The 20,840-nt window shown below is 34.4% G+C and overlaps 1 protein-coding gene across 1 annotated transcript in view; it reads left to right on the forward strand.

Annotated features, from left to right (window-relative positions):
* The window catches only part of SNX13 (sorting nexin 13), a gene marked incomplete at its 5' end in the record, with an annotated part of 59,611 nt that extends 42,539 nt beyond the window's left edge, over positions 1-17,072 (forward strand). The window contains 6 exons of the mRNA XM_008593367.1: positions 2,842-3,003; positions 4,430-4,501; positions 8,021-8,166; positions 8,429-8,497; positions 10,274-10,386; positions 13,546-17,072. Of these exons, the coding sequence (XP_008591589.1) occupies positions 2,842-3,003; positions 4,430-4,501; positions 8,021-8,166; positions 8,429-8,497; positions 10,274-10,386; positions 13,546-13,793 (810 nt within the window). The remainder of the gene's footprint in view (positions 1-2,841; positions 3,004-4,429; positions 4,502-8,020; positions 8,167-8,428; positions 8,498-10,273; positions 10,387-13,545) is intronic.
* Between the last annotated feature and the right edge of the window lie 3,768 nt (positions 17,073-20,840).

Here is a 20,840-nt window from a genome sequence, read left to right on the forward strand (position 1 = left end):
AGATAAAAGAAACATATTAATTGTACACAATTTTTTTTTAACCAATCCATAGGAGCACATATATATGTCCAAACAATTACGTAACACTTTAAAAAAAATTACTAATATAGTCTAAATATTCTTTTGAATTATTTCTGGCAATCCACAATAACATAAATTTTTCATAAATCATATTGGCAATCACCAGGATCATCTTGACCTCTTTTAGATTGTCAGAATAATTTTATGCATATCAAGAATTTGGGGTTTTCAGGTACATTTCCTTTTTTGGCTAAGTTATAATTTAATATTTTTTCCGTAATTATATTTCACTGGAAATTAAATAGCCATTAGAGAAAATCATCTGCAACCATTGTATCAGTGGCTATTCAGAGCTTTAAAAATAATACTTTTATAACACTTTAATTTGGTTGCACAATTTGTCCTAGTTTTGCAAAATCTATGAAACAATTCCTAGAAAGAGTAACTGACAAGCAGCTTTCCTCTGTGCACATAGTATCTTTCTATTCAGTTTTGTATAATGGTGTGAAGGCATTTTAATATGTAGTTAAAGATCCAAACTTCGGATAAAATTTCATTGTATGTGCTATTACCAATACAGATAACTGGGGTGGTATTGAATGAATAGACAGCATCTGTGTAAGTCAAGCTAAGTGTATACTTGTACTGGCAATCTGTAATTTACTCCTGTGCCTGGTAATTTGAAGATTTGTGTATTTGTTTCCTTCTAAACATCTATTATTTTAAGATAAATCCTGTTTTTGGAAATGTTATCATACCATGATGGACTCTGCTTTTATGCTTATGAAAAGTTTACTTCCTTCAGTGTTAGGTATCAGAGTCACCTGTGGAGGTTTTTCCTTTTCACTCTCACCCTAATCCCCTCCTAATAGGAATGCTTGGGCTTAACCCCCAGGAATTGAAAAAAAAAAAAAAAGTGTACACACCCATACACATACACACATGAGGGGTCCTCAGAAAGTTTGTGGAAAGGTTCATGTCATCTTTTAATTCCATTTTTCCATGAACTTTTTGAAGTACCTTTTGTGTGTTTTCTGTGTATGCATAAAGAAAGTCATTCTGTAGGTCTGGGATAGTGCACAAGCAACTGTTTTAAATTATTATTTTAAACAATTTATTAAATAGATTTAGGTTCTCTTATTTTAAGAGTATCAGTAGTAGTTTAGCCCCGTACCTAGATAGCATGTGAGATTCTGTTCAGTTAACCAATTTGTAAGTCATATTAGCTGAACTCAAGTTTCCGCTGGGAGGTATAAGTTCTATCTCTTGCGTGAACATTGCATCTTATTAAAGAGCTGGCAGTGTTTCCTCAAGCTGCACATTTTAAGTGTGATATTGTTATGGTTATCTCTCTTTAGAATTCTACATATGTTGTTTTCCCATGACTTAGCTTATTTATAATGTTTACAGTTAAAAACCACAGTGTTAAAATGATGTCCTGATTGATTTGAACACACTGTTCTGGTTAACCAAAAAACTACAGTATACAGAACAAGAATCACACACAAGCATGCATGTGCACACACACGAGAATCAGCCATAGGTGAGAATTAGCTTTGTCTTTTCATCTCTGTGTCTCTCTTCACCAGTGTTTTTCCAAGTCCATGTTCATCCTGGTTTCTGCTCTATGTTGTGCTCTGACCATATCCCTCCTAAGGTTGGATATTCCATCAAGCATATCTATAATATTGTTGGCTCAGCTTAGCCAGGAAGTAACTGAAATTCTCAACCTTATTACAGATATCTTGAAATTCACTTTTTCTTATTCATAATACTTATTTCACCTTTTCTAGTTTTTCTTAATTAAAGCATGAACACATAGAGTAAAGGAGTTTTGTCTTCTTACTATTATCTGAACATTGTCCTATGTTCCCTGTGCAGTGAGGTTCTGTTTTGTTACTACTATTATGTTTTGTTTTTTTCTTTTTGAATGGAACATAATTTGGTTTTTTTGGTAGCTTTTATGAGACTCTACACTTGCTGGAAAATATTCTTGTAGATTTGTATGACTTTGGTCTTGTGTTTTGTGGGTTTTTTCCTTCTTTTTTTTGTTTCTGTCTATTAAAAAATCTCTCCCTTCAGAGAGTCCCATGCGCAACTACTTTGGTTTCTTCAAATGTCTCTCCTTTTCTTAACCGAAATTATTTGACATTTGTACTTGTATAGTTAGAATATCATTTTTGCTTCCTGTCCCTCTGGAGATTTTTATCCCTTTTTGTATCTCTGGTCATATTTTCTTATGTAGTTTTTTAATTCTACTTTACTAAAATATGATTTACATATCTGATTTGCAATTTCTCTTTTTTTTTTCTTTGCAATGGGCTCTAAATTTCCTCAGTAGATTTTAATTGAGCATATAATGTATCTTTAAAATTATTTTTAAATAAATCTTAAATACTTGTTAGTTATCTCAGCTTTCTGTTTATTTTACCTGCTTGTTTTCTTTTCAGTATCTACTCAAAATAGGTTATTGTTGCCTTGAATTGTGGCACAAGTATATAGTGGCTAATTCTACTTGCGTCAATTGCTGTTTTTGAAAACTTTTTTATTTAGAATTTGTTTAATAAGGCAGCCAAAGCTTATATTCATTTTCTAGCAATAACCTCATGTCAAATTTTTAAATCATGTATGTGAGTGTGAAAATACATTTTTAAGACAAGCTGAAGACAACGGTTCTGTACTTTTAAAATGCAATTACATAATGTAGACTGGAAAGTTATTGCCTCTTTTATGTGTTGCATTCTGTATTTTCCCAGGCTTCTCAGTTAAATAACATATCTGACATAATGAGTTATGCTCTAATGTCTTTTTTCCTTTTAGATGGACACTTTTGTAAATCCCCTTCGCAATTCTATGAGGAATGTTTCAAATGCAGTTAAATCCCTTCCTGATAGCTTGGCAGAGGGAATGACTAAAATGTCAGACAACATGGGCAAAATGTCAGAAAGATTAGGTCAAGACATAAAACAATCATTTTTCAAGGTAAGAATTCATTTTCAGAAATGTCTAAAGCAAACTATTTTTTATGTCGACTAAGATGTATTGAACTCCTGCTGGATTTACTTTATTTGCTTCATCTCATTTCCTTACAAGGTCCTGTAGACATATAGTCTCATAAAGAATGAAAAACTAAAGAGAATAAATTCTTATCAGAAATGAGTATTGTAAAATTCAGTCACTTGTCAGTCTCTGCTATGATAGAGTTTTAAAATCCATTTAAAACAAATACTTAAAATTAGTAAAGTTAACATTTTTTGTACTGTTTTATTCCATTATGCCATTTTTAATCCTGTAATGCTATTAAGTTCAGTAGCAAATAAGCAAGTGCTATTGTGCAGATCAGTTATACTAATATTCCCTCAGAAAACATAAAGTCTAAATCTCCTGATTCACATGATAAAGTGACCATAACCACCAGATCAAAGGGAAGAAAAGTCCTTCACCGCTGTCAGTTTCTGGGGCCATACATTACTGTGGCATAGAAAAGTTTCCCAGGAAGCTTTTTCATTGCATTAGCAGATAAAAGTCCTGGACCAAGTAGTTTGTTGCATTCCAAATTTACATTTTTTATAATTTTGACATTGTTATTTAAAGTTGTGATCAAGGCTGTGGAAGAAAACATATAGCTATTAGAATTTTCTGTTTGTTAGTTCATGTTCGAGTGAAGGGAAAATATAAAAACACAGATAGATTTTCTTCAATGATAGAGACAACTCCTAAGATAGTATGCTAAATTATACTTTTCTATTAATTCTCATACTTTCTCTGATGTGTCATCTGTATTTCTAATTGTAGCGAAGTACACTGACACTAAAATGAGGATTGTCCAGTACCGGTTTTGGTGCTTACTACTCATGACTTTGTACAAAAGTTACTGAACTTTTCTAGGTTTCTGTGTCCTCACCAATAATGTGAAGGGGTTAAAATCAGTGATCTCAATGGTCCTTTTTGTGCTGACAAGTGATTTTTAGCTAACACTGGTTTTTCTGTCCGTCTTTGCCTATAACTTATCCAACAATTGATTAATTCCTTAAACCTGTTAACATTCTGTCAAGAGCTCTTTTATGGTGAAAGAAAGAAGATTTGAGTTCTGTTCCTTGGCTATGCTATTAACCATTTGGTCTTCAAGTCATTTAACCTTTCTTAGATTTAAATTCTTCTAAAAAGTATGGGAGTTTGACTAACTAATCTCCCCTCCCAACTCAAAAGTTAATCTTTTTTAAAGGAAGAAAAACTTTTTGGTAATGAAATAGTCACTCCTTTATATTTGATTTCAAAAATTAGATTGTTAAACTTTACCTATATTGAACCAAAAACCAAATCAAATGCTAGTACATTCGGTTTATTATTGTGTTGTGTTCTTCACTGTCTGCTTTAGTGTGTTCACTTTTTTTTTTTTTAAATTTAGATGCCTCCTTTAATTCCAAAGACTGATTCAGATCCTGAACATTGTCGAGTCTCAGCTCAACTTGATGATAATGTGAGTTGATTTTATTCTTGGTAGTATTCAGTTGCAACTCAAATAATACTTGGCAGATCTTTTTAACTTTTTTATGAAGTAAAATATGTATATGTATCATTATTGTGCACGTTTTATGTTAAACTTGATGAATTCTTGCAAAAATGAACATGCCCATGTAATCAGCACTCTGAACAAAAAACAGAACATTGCCAGAACTCCAGAAAGCCTGTCGTGCTCTCTTTCTGTCATGACCCTGTCCCCCACCAAGGATAATCACTATCCTAACTTCTTCACTGCTTTTAAACTTTATACTGTAAGGTATATTCTCCTTTGAGTCTGGCTTTTCTTTATGCTCAACACTGTGATATTCTTCCATGTTGTTTTGTGCGACTGTAGTTTCTTCATTCTTGTGGCTTTATGGTACAGTAGTTCCTTCCCCCTTATCTTCAGGGATTGTTCCAAGACCACAATGGATGTCTGAAACCACAGAAGATATTGAACTCTTTATATACTATGTTTTTTCTTATACATACATACCTATGATAAAGTTTAATTTATAAATTAGGCACAGTACTCGTGAGCTTTGGGATCATTATTAAGTAAAATAAAGGTTACTTGAACATAGGAACTGTGATACCAGGGCAGTTGTTCTGATAACCAAAACTGTTACTAAGTAACTAATGGAAGGGATGATTCACATCCTGGGCAGGACAGAGTGGGACAGCATGAAATTTGATCACACTACTCAGAATGTGCAATTTTAATCTTATGAATTATTTCTGGAATTTTCCATTTAATGTATTCAGACTATGGTTGACTGTAGGTAACTGAAACCACGGAAAGTAAAACCATGAAGGGGGACTACCATTTTGTAAATATAGCACAGTTTGTTGTTTCGTGAATAGTTTTCCTAAGAACATTCTAGCTCATGTCTTATGATTAAAAATTAAGGAACATTTCTGTTGGGTCTATACCTAGTAATTGAATTGCTGGGTCAAAGGGAAGGGAATGCATAAGTATAGTTTTAGTAGACACTGCCAAAGTTTTTTACTATTTTTTTATTATTTGTACCACTTAAAGAGCCACCAGCAGTACATGAGCCTTCCAGTGTTCAACATCCTGCCAATACTTAATATTTTTTGTTTTTAATTTTAGCCATTCTGATTGTATTTCATGTGGATTCACATTTCTCTGATGACTATTGAAACGTTGAACACCTTTTTCATGTGTTTATTGGCCATTTGAGTGTCCTGTCTTGTGTGTCTGTCTAGATCTTTTGCGCATTTTTCTGTTGTCTTGGCTGTCTTTGCCTTTTTGATTAGAAGTAGTGCCTTAGGTAATCTGAATATGTGTTCTTTGTAAGATTCATGTATTGCAAATATCTTCTTCCATATGGGCTGCTTTTGTATACTGCGTGAGGGTACTCCAAAAACTCCATATTTTCTTTTAATTCTATTTTTCCATGAACTTTTTGATGTGTGCTCGTATATGTAATCTGTACGACTGCAAGGTCACAAACATGTTTCCCATGATTTTTTTTTTAATTTTTTTGTTTTACCATGCTAACATTTAGATTTTCAACTCATCTGGGATTGATTTTTGTTCGTGGTTTAATTGACCCCAAGCACCATTTACTGAAAAGGCCATCTTTTCCACACTATATTTGTAGAGCTAGGGCTGGGTCTGGGGCTCACAGACCCCTCAAGCCCATTCACAAACCCTTCACATGCAGGTTTACAAGCTAGGTAACAGGAAAGAGGTCCTTGGAGCCGCGGTTGAAGAAAGAATAGTCTTCATTGAGCACACACACGTCTAAGAGCTAGGAAGTCCAAAGAGAAACTGAGCAGCTGCAGGCAGAGTCCAAAGAAAAAACTGAGCAGCTGCCAGCAAAGTAAACATGCTCTGTTTTTAGACACAAACTCTGCCAACCCAAGTTGCTGCTTCACACACTGAAGAACACACAACAATAGCAACAAGCTAAAAGTACCCCGGTGCCACTAACTCCACCCCCCTCACAACTTGTTTACAAAGAATGTGCTGCACCACCCCCAATCAGACCTGAGGTGAGGGGTCCTGACGAAACTGCTCTGTTCCTCACAATGCTATACTTCTCTCTTATTACATATCAGAATATCATATTTGTTTGGATCTCTTTCTGGGTTCTGTATTCTATTCTATTAGGCAGATTAGATTTATTTTAAAGTTATAATTACCTCCTTTCAGTTTCTGATTGAATTTGTTTATAGTAAACTATCTTAAGCAAAATGTATTTCCTTTTTCAAGATGATTTTAGAATATTTTATTATAAGTTTTGCTGGTATAATATCCATAACATTATACCTTTTGTTATGTGGTTTTTATCATTTAACTGTTTATTGAAATTGTCATGTGGTCCCAAACTTGTATGAATATATTTGATCAAAGAATAGAGCAGTATCTATTCTGACTCAGAAATGAAATGGGTCCCCCTCTTTCCCCTAGTTGGTTTAAGCTATAAGCTTTCAATTTGTGAAATGGAAGGTGCAGTAAGAAAATGTTTACAACATGGCAATGAAAACTGTGTAACTTGTGATTTTTTTTCTCAGTATTTAAATTACACTGTTGATAAATCCATACCTGCTTTTTACTTTATACATTTTTTTCACATCAAAGCATTCCCATTGTCTTCCTTTACTATTTACCTCATTAATTGAATATTCCATAATAAAAATATACTAACTTTTAGTTGTTAAAAGCTAAAGGAAAATTCTAGTAATTTAGTGAAATATATGACTTTTGTAATGTTAATTTAGTTGTGTGCTGGATTGAATTTCAGCTTCTTTTTCCTGGAAATACGTAACCAAGAAAAACAAATTATTCTGTGTATAGATTATGTTTTGTTCTATTAAATACAGAAAGATATTGAGAATATTTTATTCTTGTGAAAAGATGCATCAGAAAACAGGTAAAGGGTCTAGCATTTGCCTTATCAAACTCGTACACCCTCTACTAAAAATAAGACTCAAGTCATCTTTTCCTAAGACCATTATGAATCCATTTCGGAAGTTTTTTAAACTGTAGCTTTGGAATTTACACATCATTGTAAGATTATAAAATTTTGTATTCTGTCAAAGTCACTGTTAGAAATGTTTTTTTCTTTTTTTTTTTTTCTTTTGTCTTTTTCTGTGTCCGGCAACGGATCGCAACCCTCAGTGTTGCCCCCGTACTGGGGACCGGCAACGGGATTGCAACCCTCGGTGTTGCCCCCGTGCCTCGCTCAGCCAGTGAGCGGGAACCGGTCCGTATGTGGGATCCGAACCCTCGGGCGGGAGCGCCACCGCGCTTCCCAAGCGGCGCACTATCCAGTGCGCCACCGGGCCGGCCCAGAAATGTTTTTTTCTAAATTAGAATGAAATGTCAAGTTATGAAGGCTACAGTGTGACTTGTTCCCTGACTTGTGAGTTAGGACCAATCATTTTACAAAAGCAACAAAAATAGCCATTCATAGTAGATTGCTAATTAAAGTAAACTTATTTATATTTCTCCCCATATTGTCAGGTGGATGACAATATTCCACTTAGGGTAATGCTGCTTCTCATGGATGAAGTATTCGACTTAAAAGAGAGAAATCAGTGGTTGCGAAGGAATATCAAAAACCTACTGCAACAACTTATTAGAGCTACATATGGCGATACTATTAATAGGTACCACTCCTACCCCCTCTGCATGTCCCCCTTTCCCTCCAGAGTCTGATCTTACATAGCTTTTAAAGTTGTACTTCTGGAAGTAGATTGCTCAACCTTTATGGGATAATTTCCTTCTTTGGCTCTTTTAAGAAGATCATTAAAGCAGTCTGTTGCTGTAAGAGAGAATTTATACCCAAATTAAACTGCTTGCTCCATGAAAGTCATGTTTATTCACCTTCTAAAATTTTAAGCTTACTCATTTAAACTTTTTTACTTTCAGAAAAATAGTTGATCATGTTGATTGGATGACCTCACCCGAACAAGTAGCTGACTCAGTGAAACGTTTCAGGTATATCTTAAGACACAGTCACTTCTTTCAGGTAGTACAGAGTTTAGCATTGTTATCCCTAATTAACTTTCATTGCTTTTCTTTCCTTCCTGGCAATAAAGTTGGTTTGAGTCATCGTTGCTGAGCAAAAAGACTTGTAAGAATTATAATAAACATTTCTCCCATGGACCTATTGATGTTTGTTTCTTTAAAACTAAAATAGAAAAGTATAAAGGAAAAATCTTTCAGATGATAAGCTGCATTTTATTACAGTCCTATGTAAGATAATTGAAATATTAGTGTAGAAATGGCATGGTCATGTAATTAAAATTGTAGTTTCGGAATTAGTTTTTCTCAGTTGTATTTGCTAACTTTGATTTTAAATAAAAACTTAAAAATAAATAATGTTTAATTGGCCATAGTATAATTTTTTCTTAAGTATTTGCAACTTTGAAAAGAATACCAATTAAGCAGCATAGAAACTCTAACTTATATATTCATTTTACAAAAAGGTACTAGCCCCTCCTCTGAGCCTAGCACTTTGCTAATCGCTGATGAGTGAGAAATAAGATGCAGTCCATCCGGGAAAGCACAGATAGTAGAGAAATAAACCTCTTTTCTAAAAGTGAATATAAGCAATGCATAAAAGTTTGTGACGTCATGTACTTTGAAAGAAAGGAAGGGAAGCAAGAAGGGACCTATTAATATTGAACACTAGCTGTGTGCTTGGCACTGTGCGCAGTACATTATGTACGCTTTCTGATTTTATACTATTTTATGAGTTGTAGATATTTTCATCTCTGTTTCATTATGAGGAAATTGAGGATTAGAGAAATTAAGTAGTTTGTCCAAAGGCTCTCATGTTGAAAAGTGGGGAAGCTGTTTTTTCTAATCTGAAACTAAGTTTTTCCCCACTGTACCATACTGTTTTCAAAAGTTGGACTGCCTACCCCAGAATATTCATTGTATTTCAGGGTAAGTGGATGATCTTCCTCTGGAGTAGTGATTCTCAGCCTTGGCTGTACACTGGAATCACCTGGATAGCTTAACACATACTGATAACCTGGATCCCATCTCCAGGAAATTTGACTTAATCTATCAGGCAGAAGGACAGGACATTAAGATTTTTTAAAGCTTCCGGGTGTTTCTAACGTGAACGTTAAGAACAACACCTGGGGGAGTTTCTCTTCCTCAGACTCAATTTCCAGATGGAAGCTTAGTTATTATTTTCAACTTCTGCCATTGGACCAAGAATTAGGGAACAGGAATCAAGCACACTGTGAAAGCTAAGGAGAATGGGTTGTTATATGTGTGAAAGGATCATTGTAATAAACCCAGCTATAAGGTGTGGGCATGGAATTTAGTTTTATGTTGACTTAGTTATAAGGGGAGTGGGATGGCATAACTGAGGGAGATCAGCTGTTAAACTCCAAAGTATCCAAATTCAAGATATTGTGGGATTATATTTGGATGAGGTGTTCAGACGGCAGATGCCCACTTCAAATTTAAATGGCTTTGATACAGTCATCTATATAGACTATTTTGCTGTCTTTGTTAGTGTTTATGAACTGTTCTGGGGCAGAATTTATCTGTTGTTTTTCTTGTGTTTATCCTTTTACCCTCTAAAATTGAACTCTACAGTTAGTTGATGTTTGTTGAATGTCATTATACCTATATAAAATTTCAGAAACTTTTCCTCTTTCTATTCACGTTTGCATTTTCTGTAGAAAACATTTTATCAACTTATATCATTAGAAAACAAGAATGTTTACAAATTTATTTAATCTTCTTAAATAGAGATGCATTTTGGCCAAATGGCATTTTAGCAGAAACTGTTCCATGCAGAGATAAAGCTATCCGAATGAGGACAAGAGTTGCAGGAAAAACTAAATTACTTGCAATTATGCCAGGTGAGTGAGCATGTTTGGTAAAAATATCATTAATTTATTGCTCTGAATTTTTGGCATTGATCATGCTAGTTTAGCTGCCTTTTGATTATAACTACCATTTGATGACTTAGTATATATCAGGCACTGTGCTAGTCGTTTCTCATATATTGTTAAGTAATCCTCATAACAGTTTTGGGAAGTTGGGCACTATTAACATCATAGCTTTATATCTGAGGAGACAGAAGCTCAGAGAGGCTAAGTAGCCTAGCCAAGGTTTTGTAGCCAGTAAGTGCAAATTGGGATTCTGACTGAGCTTTGAGTGACTTGAAAGCTTGTTAACCACTTCACTGTGCTGACTTGAAATATTTTGAAAGTAAGGTTGTTAAATAATGATGAAAGGGCTAATAGAATATAAAAAATGAGGTTTTCAGGAAGAATATTTGTTCTGCTTAGGAGAAAAGACAGATTACAGATTCAGAGAATTCATTTACATAGAAACAACTCCTTGGTCCATTATTAATTTTTGTTAATCAAAACAAAATCCCAAAGAAAGTATACATGGTGGCATTTTGTTGATTTAAATTGTGTTACTTCTTTAGTGTCCCATTTGTCTTCCCAGTAAGAGAGGTTTTCTGTGGCTGGGAGGAGGGGGTGGTTGTTTTGTCCCTTCTTTGTTTATGAATATCTCTGAAAACACCTAGATATTTTTTCTCCACATTTTAATTATGGAGGTACAGAATGGACAAGACATGTTTGTAAGTTTTTAAATATCACACAATACCTATTTCTCTTTCTATAATTTTGTTTCCTTATAATTTAAAACTATATTTTCATCATAAAATTTTAATGATCAGCTTTCTCTTTTGTCAGTTAAATTAGAAATTTGCCACATGACTTAATTCTGCCCTGCATACTGTTGGATTTGGTGTAAAAAGCAAATTGTAGAAATAACATTTTAGAAAAAGAATCATAACTTAGGATATTATTTAATATGCTATTAAAATAAAGCAGATTGTGCTACAAACAGAATCAGTTATGCAGCTAGAAGAGATCTTAATTCATTTATTCAGTAAGTAAGTATTTGTTGAAAGTGTATCATGTACCAGACACTGCTCTTTATACTTATCTTTGCCTTCTTGGAACTTAATTCTATTAGGGGACACAAAAAACAAAACAAATATATAAAACATAGTATGTTAGACAGTGGTAATTACAGATGACACTAGTGTGAAGTTCTGAAGGGAGAGAGAGTAGATACAAAAGTATATGATTTTACATGTACATAATCCCTTGCCTGTTTTTAGTATAAATTCACAACATATTTGCTTTAACTTGTATCTTTTGTTAGATATGGACCTTTTGGAAGTTGCATGTTTCTTTCTAAAGCAGCAAAATAATATTTATAATATTGGGGGCTTGATTATGAATAATTAACAATAATCGTACATGTTTGTCCCATACTTCAGTATGTCTAGTTGTGTTGTCAATGGGTAAATGCCAAATTTGCTCACCCTGATGGTCACAGCACCGTCAGTTTTCTATTCTCTACTTTCTGTTACAGGTATCCTAAAATTCAACCAAACTGTACCACCTCCATTTCTTGAGCATGCCTTATTATTTTTCTTCCTGCTCATTTGCTCATTGATGTTTTGTCCACCAAGTCTAATCCTTCATCTTTTTGCACCTTTCAAAATCCTGCCCCCAGTCCACTTCAGTTGTCACATCCTTGAAGAGAACCTTTCCTTATTATGTCATCTGGAATTCTTTGTATTGTAAAAATCTTTGTACTTTTAGTATTTTTATGGCCCTGTTACTATGTTGCAATTTTTTTGACATCATGGATTAGGTTTTTTTGTTTTTATTTTTTTTTTTTTGCTATGTTCCAGTAAAACTTTATTCATGATCATGGATTATTTTGTTTCTTTACAGCATTTTTCACTGTTTATTAGACATCGTAGGAATACAGTTCTCCCCTCTTATCCACAGGGGATATATTTGAAGACCCTCAGTGGATTCCTGAAACCACAGATAGCACCAAAACCTATACAGTTGACCCTTGAACAAAACAGAGGTTAGGGGCACCGAACTCCCATGCAGTTGAATATATGTGTAGTAGATTCGTGTGTATTTTATGGTAGTAAATGATAAAATAGACTAGTATCTACATATATTTTATACATTCATGACTTACCTTTTTCTTAATTTTTTTGGTATTTCTAGGTTGTATGGTTTGCTTGAGCCTTTTCAAATTGTCACATATCTCCAGAAAGTTTTCCCGTATGTTTATTGAAAATAATCCACCTATTAGTGAACCTGTGTAGATCAAACCTGTGTTTTTCAGGGTTCAACTGTATATACTATGGTTTTCCTGTAAATACATACCTATGATAAAGTTTAATTTGTAAATTAGACACAGCACTCCTGCACTTTGGGACCATTTTTAAGTAAAATTAGGGTTACTTGAACACAAGCACTGCGATACCGTGACAGTCAATCTGGCTACTAAGTGACAGGCAGGTAGTGTATAACAGTGTAGGTACACTGGACAAAGGGATGATTCACAGATGGAGTGGGGTGGTGTGAGGTTTCATCACACTACTCAGAATGGCACGCAATTTAAAACTTAGGAATGGTTTATTTCTGGAATTTTCCATGTAATATTTTTGGACCACGGTTTACTGTAGGTAACTGAAACCGTGGAAAACAAAACTACAGGTAAGGGGAGACAACTGTATTTGGATAATGTTTTAGAGTTTACAGATAACTTTTCACATCTCATTAAAGCCCCAGCTATAAGAATATGGGTTATTATAAATCCCTTTGTAATAAATGGGGAAGCAGAGTCAGGATAAGTATGACATGGGTATTAAGGGACAGGATTGTAACTGTAGTTTGGGATCTCTTGAGTCTGGATCCTATCTCTTTTTCCTATTCTGTATTGTCTCCCAGTATCTATTACATAAGTGGATGGGTAGATGTATGCAGGCAGAGGCAGACATGCATAAATTTTAACTCTCAGTTAAAATATACAGGTGAAATGCATCAACTGGATACCTGTTATTTATCAGTTACTCTGCTGTACACTTTACATACTTTATTTAGACTAAGAGGCCTAGTTTAGGCTTTGTGTTTTCTTTGTTTGAATAACGAATTATGTGTATTTTTCCCCTCTTCATTTAGATGAACTGAAGCACATTATTGGAGCTGAGACAACACGGAAAGGTATTCTTCGTGTTTTTGAAATGTTTCAGCACGACCAGTTAAATAGAAGAATGGTTTATGTCTTCTTAGAAGGCTTTTTAGAATCCTTATTTCCGCAGTATAAATTCCGTGAACTTTTCAACAGACTGCATTCACGGTCAAAGCAGATGCAGAAATATAAACAGAAACTTCAAACTACTCAAGCGCCTTCTTTACAGAAAAGGTGACACTCCAATCTATGAAGCTGGTGTTCATTTTGTCCAGGACTAATGGTATGGACAGATCTTCTGGGGCTTAACTCATATACTCTTGTGACTGCACTAGTCTTTTAGTGTCTCAAAATAGATTATTAATACATCCATAAGACTGTGGTTCTTCTCATCCTCATCTGTAATCCGGCCACTACCAAGAAAGATTTCCGTGTCTTAAATGATTTGGTGCATATTTTGCAACATTGAAAGGATACTGCCCCCATCTCAAGCAAGAGTGATGTTGATCTCTTCCGTTTCAAACTAATCAGCATTCTTCAGCAATGACAAAGTGCCAGAGTGTATATATGAGAGCTAAGGAAAGCACAAAACAATGGTTCGCAGAAAAATTGACTAATTTGTTTAGCCGTTGGAGACTGTGCAGTGTATGATTTGGAGGAATTTGTTTTGCCTAATGTTTTTGTAGGTCTGTGTCAGCATTTTGATGCAGTGTGGATTAGCCAGGTGAATGATCTTTGGAACATCAGTTTCAGGTCTGGGGAAAGTGACAGAATGCCCTTAAAGTATGAAATGACCTCATACCCGAATTATAGTTTTGTTACATAAAATAAATCTGAGCATAAAATAAAACCAATCAAAACAGAATTTGATTGGATTTGTTATTTATTAATATAAAACAGATTTTAATTGATTCTTATGTGCTTTAAGGGCTCTGTTTTGCTCTTATGGTACGCAATTATAAGTTTTCTTTTGGCATTCTTTGTGCAAAAAGAAGTGGTGGCTCTCATTTAAGTTTTTAAAATATTAGTTTTATCTTAACAGATTACTGATTATACAGAAGGGGGTATAATTTGTTGGAAGAAATACCAAATACATTCTGTTCTTCCAAAAATTTGAGCATTAAAAGAAAACAGTACTCTATTAAAAGTTACCATATGATTTTAAATTGTGTGATCTAGACTTGCCTTAGGTAACTGCAAAATAGAAAATCAAAGGATTAATGAGCTTATTAGTCATGTAAACGTACAAATTCCTAATTTTATTGCAGTGTACATATATGAAAATAAATAATGAAAACAACTATAATATTTTTAAAAATAGGCTTTTGTTTATATTTCACAAAATGTGAAATTCTACTCGTTAGTAGGCAAAACCCCTCAGTGTGTACATTTAATTCCCTAAAATAATTTTATACCAACAAAACAAAATATCTTTTCCGGTTTGGGAGCCTCTACATTTCCTAGTTTTCTCACTCTCCATTTTGTCCATCTCGGAAGTCTTCATATCCCTTGTATGCGGGGTTTCTGTATAGTTTTAAGTACTTTCATTGACTAAGGATTTGGGTGTGTCAGCTTTTTTTTGTTTTAAAAATATTTAACACTAAAACCTTAAAATAGTGAAGCTACTTATCAGACCACTGAGCCAAGATCCTGGTATTAAAAGAATGTCTGGGTGCTTAAGATAAAGGGACAGAGTATTGGTATCCCAGTTATTTGGGAGCTTTAAGATTGGAACAAGATGTTACTGTCTTGTTTTCTCTTAGATCCTACTTACAGAGTGAAGTCTATTAACAGAATAAAGCCTTCCTTTAAAGCTTTATAATAATAATCATATTTATTAATGCTGCTGTGCATACCTACAGTATGCATATATTCAGCATGTGCATGTTCTTCAGAATTACATAAATGAAATCCTTTTCATTGCAATGTGCAAGTGACAAAAGATCCTTAGTAGCTCTGATGGAAGAAATAATATTTCTTCTTCTCTGTGTGTGTCTCTCTGCCCCAGCCCCTCCCTGTGTCCTAGGCTTTAAAAGTGAGGATGTGTGAAACATATCTGTAGGAAGCATCAGCATGGCCATAAGTGCAATGTTTTTCATATATACCCTTGCCCATTCAAGTATATTTTTTGACATGAAGAAATCTAAGAGTATACAGAAGAATTCATGTAAGAGCCCTTTGTGTACATGTGAAAAAGCATTTCTATATAAATGTGAGGAACATTGGCCATCAGCCAGGGAAAGAAAGGTCATGTAAGATTGCAAATTTCCATAACAGAGCCCTGCAAGAAAACTGCAATCATACCAAAAATTATTTGATTAAATGGGTTTTTAAAGTAATTTTTGTTTAAAAGAGTTTATATTTCAAAAGCAGAAATGTCAGATGGTAGTTTATGTAAAAAGGTGGTGCATCATTATGCACATCTATGTTTTACATCAGAGAGTGGCATGGTCATGCTAAAATTAGAGATACTTTTTGAATGACTTGGTCAAATTGTGTGTAAAATATTTAACCCATAATTCAAATACAGTATACTATGTTTAATAAAGTTATCACATTTAATGCATTTATTGCATATATGAATATATACATTAAAAGGCTTTATGTCTTCTGATATTTGATTTTTGAATGTGTTTTTAAGTCAGTGGTGCCTTTAGGCAAGAACCTTCATAAATTAATCATTCTTTGTTTGGGTTTTCTGATTTTTCAGTTAACATGTAAACTATTTAGAAAACATCATAGTTTATTCACCTATAAAATTGATTGTATAATTTAAATATACCACTTAGATGAGCATTTCCTATAACTAGGGTGTTCTGAATAATTGCTGAAAACAGTTGTGCCATTGACCAATGGATGCACTTGATTAGCCTTAATTTTTTTCAAAGAAAAACATTAAAAACTTTCTTGAATATTTCAGTTCACTCATTTTAAGTTTGTGCTTCTGGGTGTTTGGAAAAAAATCAGTTAAGTGCTATCAGAAAGTGTACCAGTTTTTTAAAAATTAAGAACAATATAAATATCACAACCTAAAATTTTAGTTTTGTGCAATATTTTTGTTTAATGCATGTGTATTTGAGTAATTGTAAAAAAAAAAAATAAATGAATTTTTAATGTTTTGAGATGTAGTTTAAACTGTCTTCTTAACCCAACAATTTACATTCCGTTGTTGCTGCATCCTTTTATTTAAGGACTTGTTTTAAAAGTCTTTTTGTCACACCTTCCAAAATTCGCTTATTAGTAGTAAATTTTGCTTATAGGAGCATGGCTCCTGTATTACAAGGGAAAAATATAAAGAGCACATTTTAGGATTATAATTATTAAAAGATAACTTGTTCATATCATTGTACAGTAAGTGTCAACTGTGTGCCTAACTGTTCTATCAATGTTTTCCTTAAAGAGGAAACAACAATCAGAATGTCAATTATTTTTATTGAACTAAAAAGAATAAACATTTTATTTGGTTTGTGTTATGTTCTGTCCATTAGAAAATACTAATAAAGTATTAACAAACATTTTTGTCGAGTTTGCTTAGTAAACATGTATTTTTGTTATATTTAAAACGCTTGCTTGGTAGTCTTATTTTTAGTATCTATATGTGTTTTCATTTTAGAAATCAAGCAATTCAAGTTTCAGGTTGATAGATGAGCTACTGAGTGATTACTGACTTTAACTAACTGAATTTAATTTTTCCTTTTATGGGTCAAATAATTTACTACCACAATGTTAAAGAAACTTTATGTTTTCCTGTCATATAAAATTATAAAGGAGTTTTCCCTAGACAAAAAGTTTTATAATTAGTAATCCATTAGCAGTTTTTATTTGATCTCAGTTTTAATTCATCTTTTGACTAATATTTTAGACATTTTTGGTTCTAAAAGGCAATAAATTCAGTACTCAGCAACGTAACTATAGATAATTGTTCATAATATTTGCAGACTTCTTGGAGCTATATCCAAAGACTTTTCAGATATCAGATGTGATAATTGCTACCCCATCAGGGACTGCATAATATTTCTTTGAATGCATTCTGTAAAATATTGGCCTTTAAGATGTTCCTGGGGGGAAATTTTTATGTAATTTACACAGAACTGTCCACATACTATCCAAAACCCCAAAATGTTCCTTCACAATTCAAATGACGATATCCAAGGCTCTGAGAAGTTCTGTAAGGAATCTAACTTTGCTTACCAAATTTACCAAACTTAGTTAACCACAGAACCTCTTTGTCATAAATAGCTTGAGGACTGTGTTCCCAAGGCATATAAGTTAGAAAATCTTTAGTAGGGGAGAAAAAAGTAAAGCATCTTTCTTTAGTTAGGGAATGTAACCCAGAGAAAGTAATGGTTTGGAGACAAAAGGATTTTTTGTGTGTTTGTTTCTTAAGCCTACCATTCCAATGGAAAGTTCAATCTTTGGAAGAAAAAGAATATGGAAAGTTAACTGCTGATTATATAGCAGATATTAAAGAGTTAAACGTGGCTCTGAGTACCAGAATAATGTACTCAGTGAAAGTTGATCGAGTGCATCTCATGAGAAGTGGGAAAGATACTTGACAAGGATTTTGCTGATGCGATCAAAAGAGTAGTAACTAGAAAATGCAAAAGGGAAGAGAGACATGTCATACAGTTCTGTTCATACCATGTGTCAGACATTGACCCATATATATGATTGCTGATAATATGTTTGATTTAGGAAAACTTGGAGCATCTCAGAATGAAAATTGTACTTAATCACTCATGAGAAATGTATTCAACATGATATTTTAACTTAAATTGGTAAATATGATCTTTTACATATTATCAAGAGTGGAATGAAACAATAGGACTGTGTGTTGGAAGATCCCCTAAATACCCGCTGGTGATTCACTGACTAGGGCTCAGCATATAGTTATACTCACAGCTAAGATCTATTACAGCAAGAGGATATAGAACAAAATTGAAGGGGGAAGGTGCATGGGACAGTCTAGGGAAAATCAGGCTTAAGCTTCCAAGGGTTCTCTCCCAATGGAGTCACACAAGATGCATGTAATTCCCCCAGCAAGGAGTTGTAACAACAGGTGTGAATTGTTGCCAACCAGGGAAACTCATTCAATACGTAGGGCCTATGGTTCTTACTGGGTTTATTCACAGGGGCACCCTCTGCCTGGCATCAACCAAAATTCTAGACTCAGAAGGAAAGCACCTGTTCAGCATAAACCATATTTTTGTACAAACAGTTTAGGCTTAGTGAGCCACTTTTCTCAGTGTTGGGGATTGGTGGGAGCACTCCTAAAATCTGAGTTCCCAAATACCTGAGGACAAGGACCAACCTTGTAAGCAGGTCTTTCAAAGGACAGCAGTCAAGCCTGCTATAGTTACTTCTGCAAACTATATACCTTAATCCAAGAACTGGCTAATAGAAAGTAATGAGTTGCACTGAAGGTCGGTAAGATTTATCCTTGTGTTAAAGCCTTCACACCTAGAAGTGGAAACATGGCAGAGAGAATTTAGATGTGGATAAAGGAGAAAAAAGTTCAAGTGATATTGATATAGGTATTTATTGCAACCCAAGAAACTGTAGGAATAGATTGTGTATTTCCAATAAAGATTATCATAGCAAAGAGTTATATAGCACAATATTCATAACAACCTTACAAGGTGTAGGTACTATTTTATCTTCTCCAATTTACAAATGGGGAAACTAAGGCCTAGAGTGGTTAAGCCAATTGTCCAAAATTTCACAACTGGTAAGTGTTCAAGCTGAAATCTCAATCCAAGTGATCGGCTCTAGTCTGTGCCATGGTTTCTCAACAGTGGCACTGTTGGCATTTTGGGCTGCACAGTTCTTTGTTGTGGGAGCTGTCCTGTGTATTATAGGATATATAGCAGCATCCCTGAGCTCTGCTCATTAGATGATGCCAATAGCACTCTCCCCAACCCCCCACCATTGGGATACCCCAAAATGTCTCCTTTCCAGACATTGTTTAGTGATGGCTGGGGGGTGAAATTGCCACCAGTTGAGAACCATTGACCTAACCTTTTAGTCACAAAAACAAGGTAGAGATCGAAGACTTCAATTCTGAATATCTAAGTGTCTCTTCTTTTTCAGCAAACACCTGACAAATTTGTGGCTTGCCTTGGAGGAAGTAAATGGAATTCCTAATTGCCTTAAAGGGAGGGGAAGGCTGGAAGCAGCAAAATCAAATATTTTACTTTACCTGCATTTAAGTAAGCATCCCATAGTTAAGGAGGTGGGGTAAGGGACTTTGCAACCTGAGATTAACAAGAAAAACATGGTTTTTCACTATGTTTGAAGGTGTGAGGTCAATTAATGATCATATAAGAAAATTGCTATTTTATTCCCTGACCTGGCTAATTATTAATTTAGTATCATTGGTACTTGTGAAAGTTGCTTTTCTTAACAAATAACTGTTCTTTTTATTTGTGAGCCAATCCTTTTAAAGCCTGAAAATTCCCTTGCAGTCTTGTTTGCGAGTAAACTCCCTTTCTAAATGCTCTTCTCTCTGAGTTTTCCATTGACAGGTGGACTTTCCACTGGGGTGCCCAAGTGACTCATCTAAGCCCAGCATTGCCTGTCAAAAGCACCTCTTCACCTTTTGCACCCAGGCACACCTTGCCTCCTAGGAGGATGAACCTCATTTAACAATTAGAGCTTTTACTCTTGCTTATTCTGTTTTCTATTATTCCTCCCACCCATGTCCCCAAAATCTCCTGTTCTTTTTCTGGGTCTTGCTCATGTCCGGTTCTGGTTTTGATTAGTACAGAGCTGCTTTTTTTCTCAATTAGTTGAAGCAATGTTGGGAAGCTGATTTTTGTGGTCTGTCCTTGTGATTCTCTGTCAAGCAATTATTTGTCTAGTATGTCTCTCCATCTTGAGGACTCTGAATATCTAGTAGCATTTCAGTCAGGCCAGTAGCTGGTCTCACCTGTAGGATTGAGAAGGCTGTTCATATTACAGCCTACACCCGTTTCCTCAGCCAGTGATAGAATCCTCCATATTTTGTCTTATTTCCACAGTACTATAAGCTTAAAACAATACTCAAGAAAAAGGTTTTCCATGCTGGCTGGAAAGAAAGCAGCTTCCTACAGTTCTTTGTGTCTGTGACTTCCCTCCTGCAACAAATCGGTGAGTTTTCTTTATTTTTGATTGGTGGGTAAAGTTGTAGAAGTGAGACTGCTAGTTCTTGTGTGTGTGTATAAATGGAAAAACAAAAAAACCCTTTTCTCTCCTTGTAAAAGAAAAGTAATTAGCCTTATACGAATGTTTGTAACTGTGTTATTTT

This window comes from Galeopterus variegatus, unplaced genomic scaffold (genome assembly GCF_000696425.1).
Source record: "Galeopterus variegatus unplaced genomic scaffold, G_variegatus-3.0.2 Scaffold9048, whole genome shotgun sequence".
In the NCBI taxonomy this organism is placed as follows: domain Eukaryota; kingdom Metazoa; phylum Chordata; class Mammalia; order Dermoptera; family Cynocephalidae; genus Galeopterus; species Galeopterus variegatus.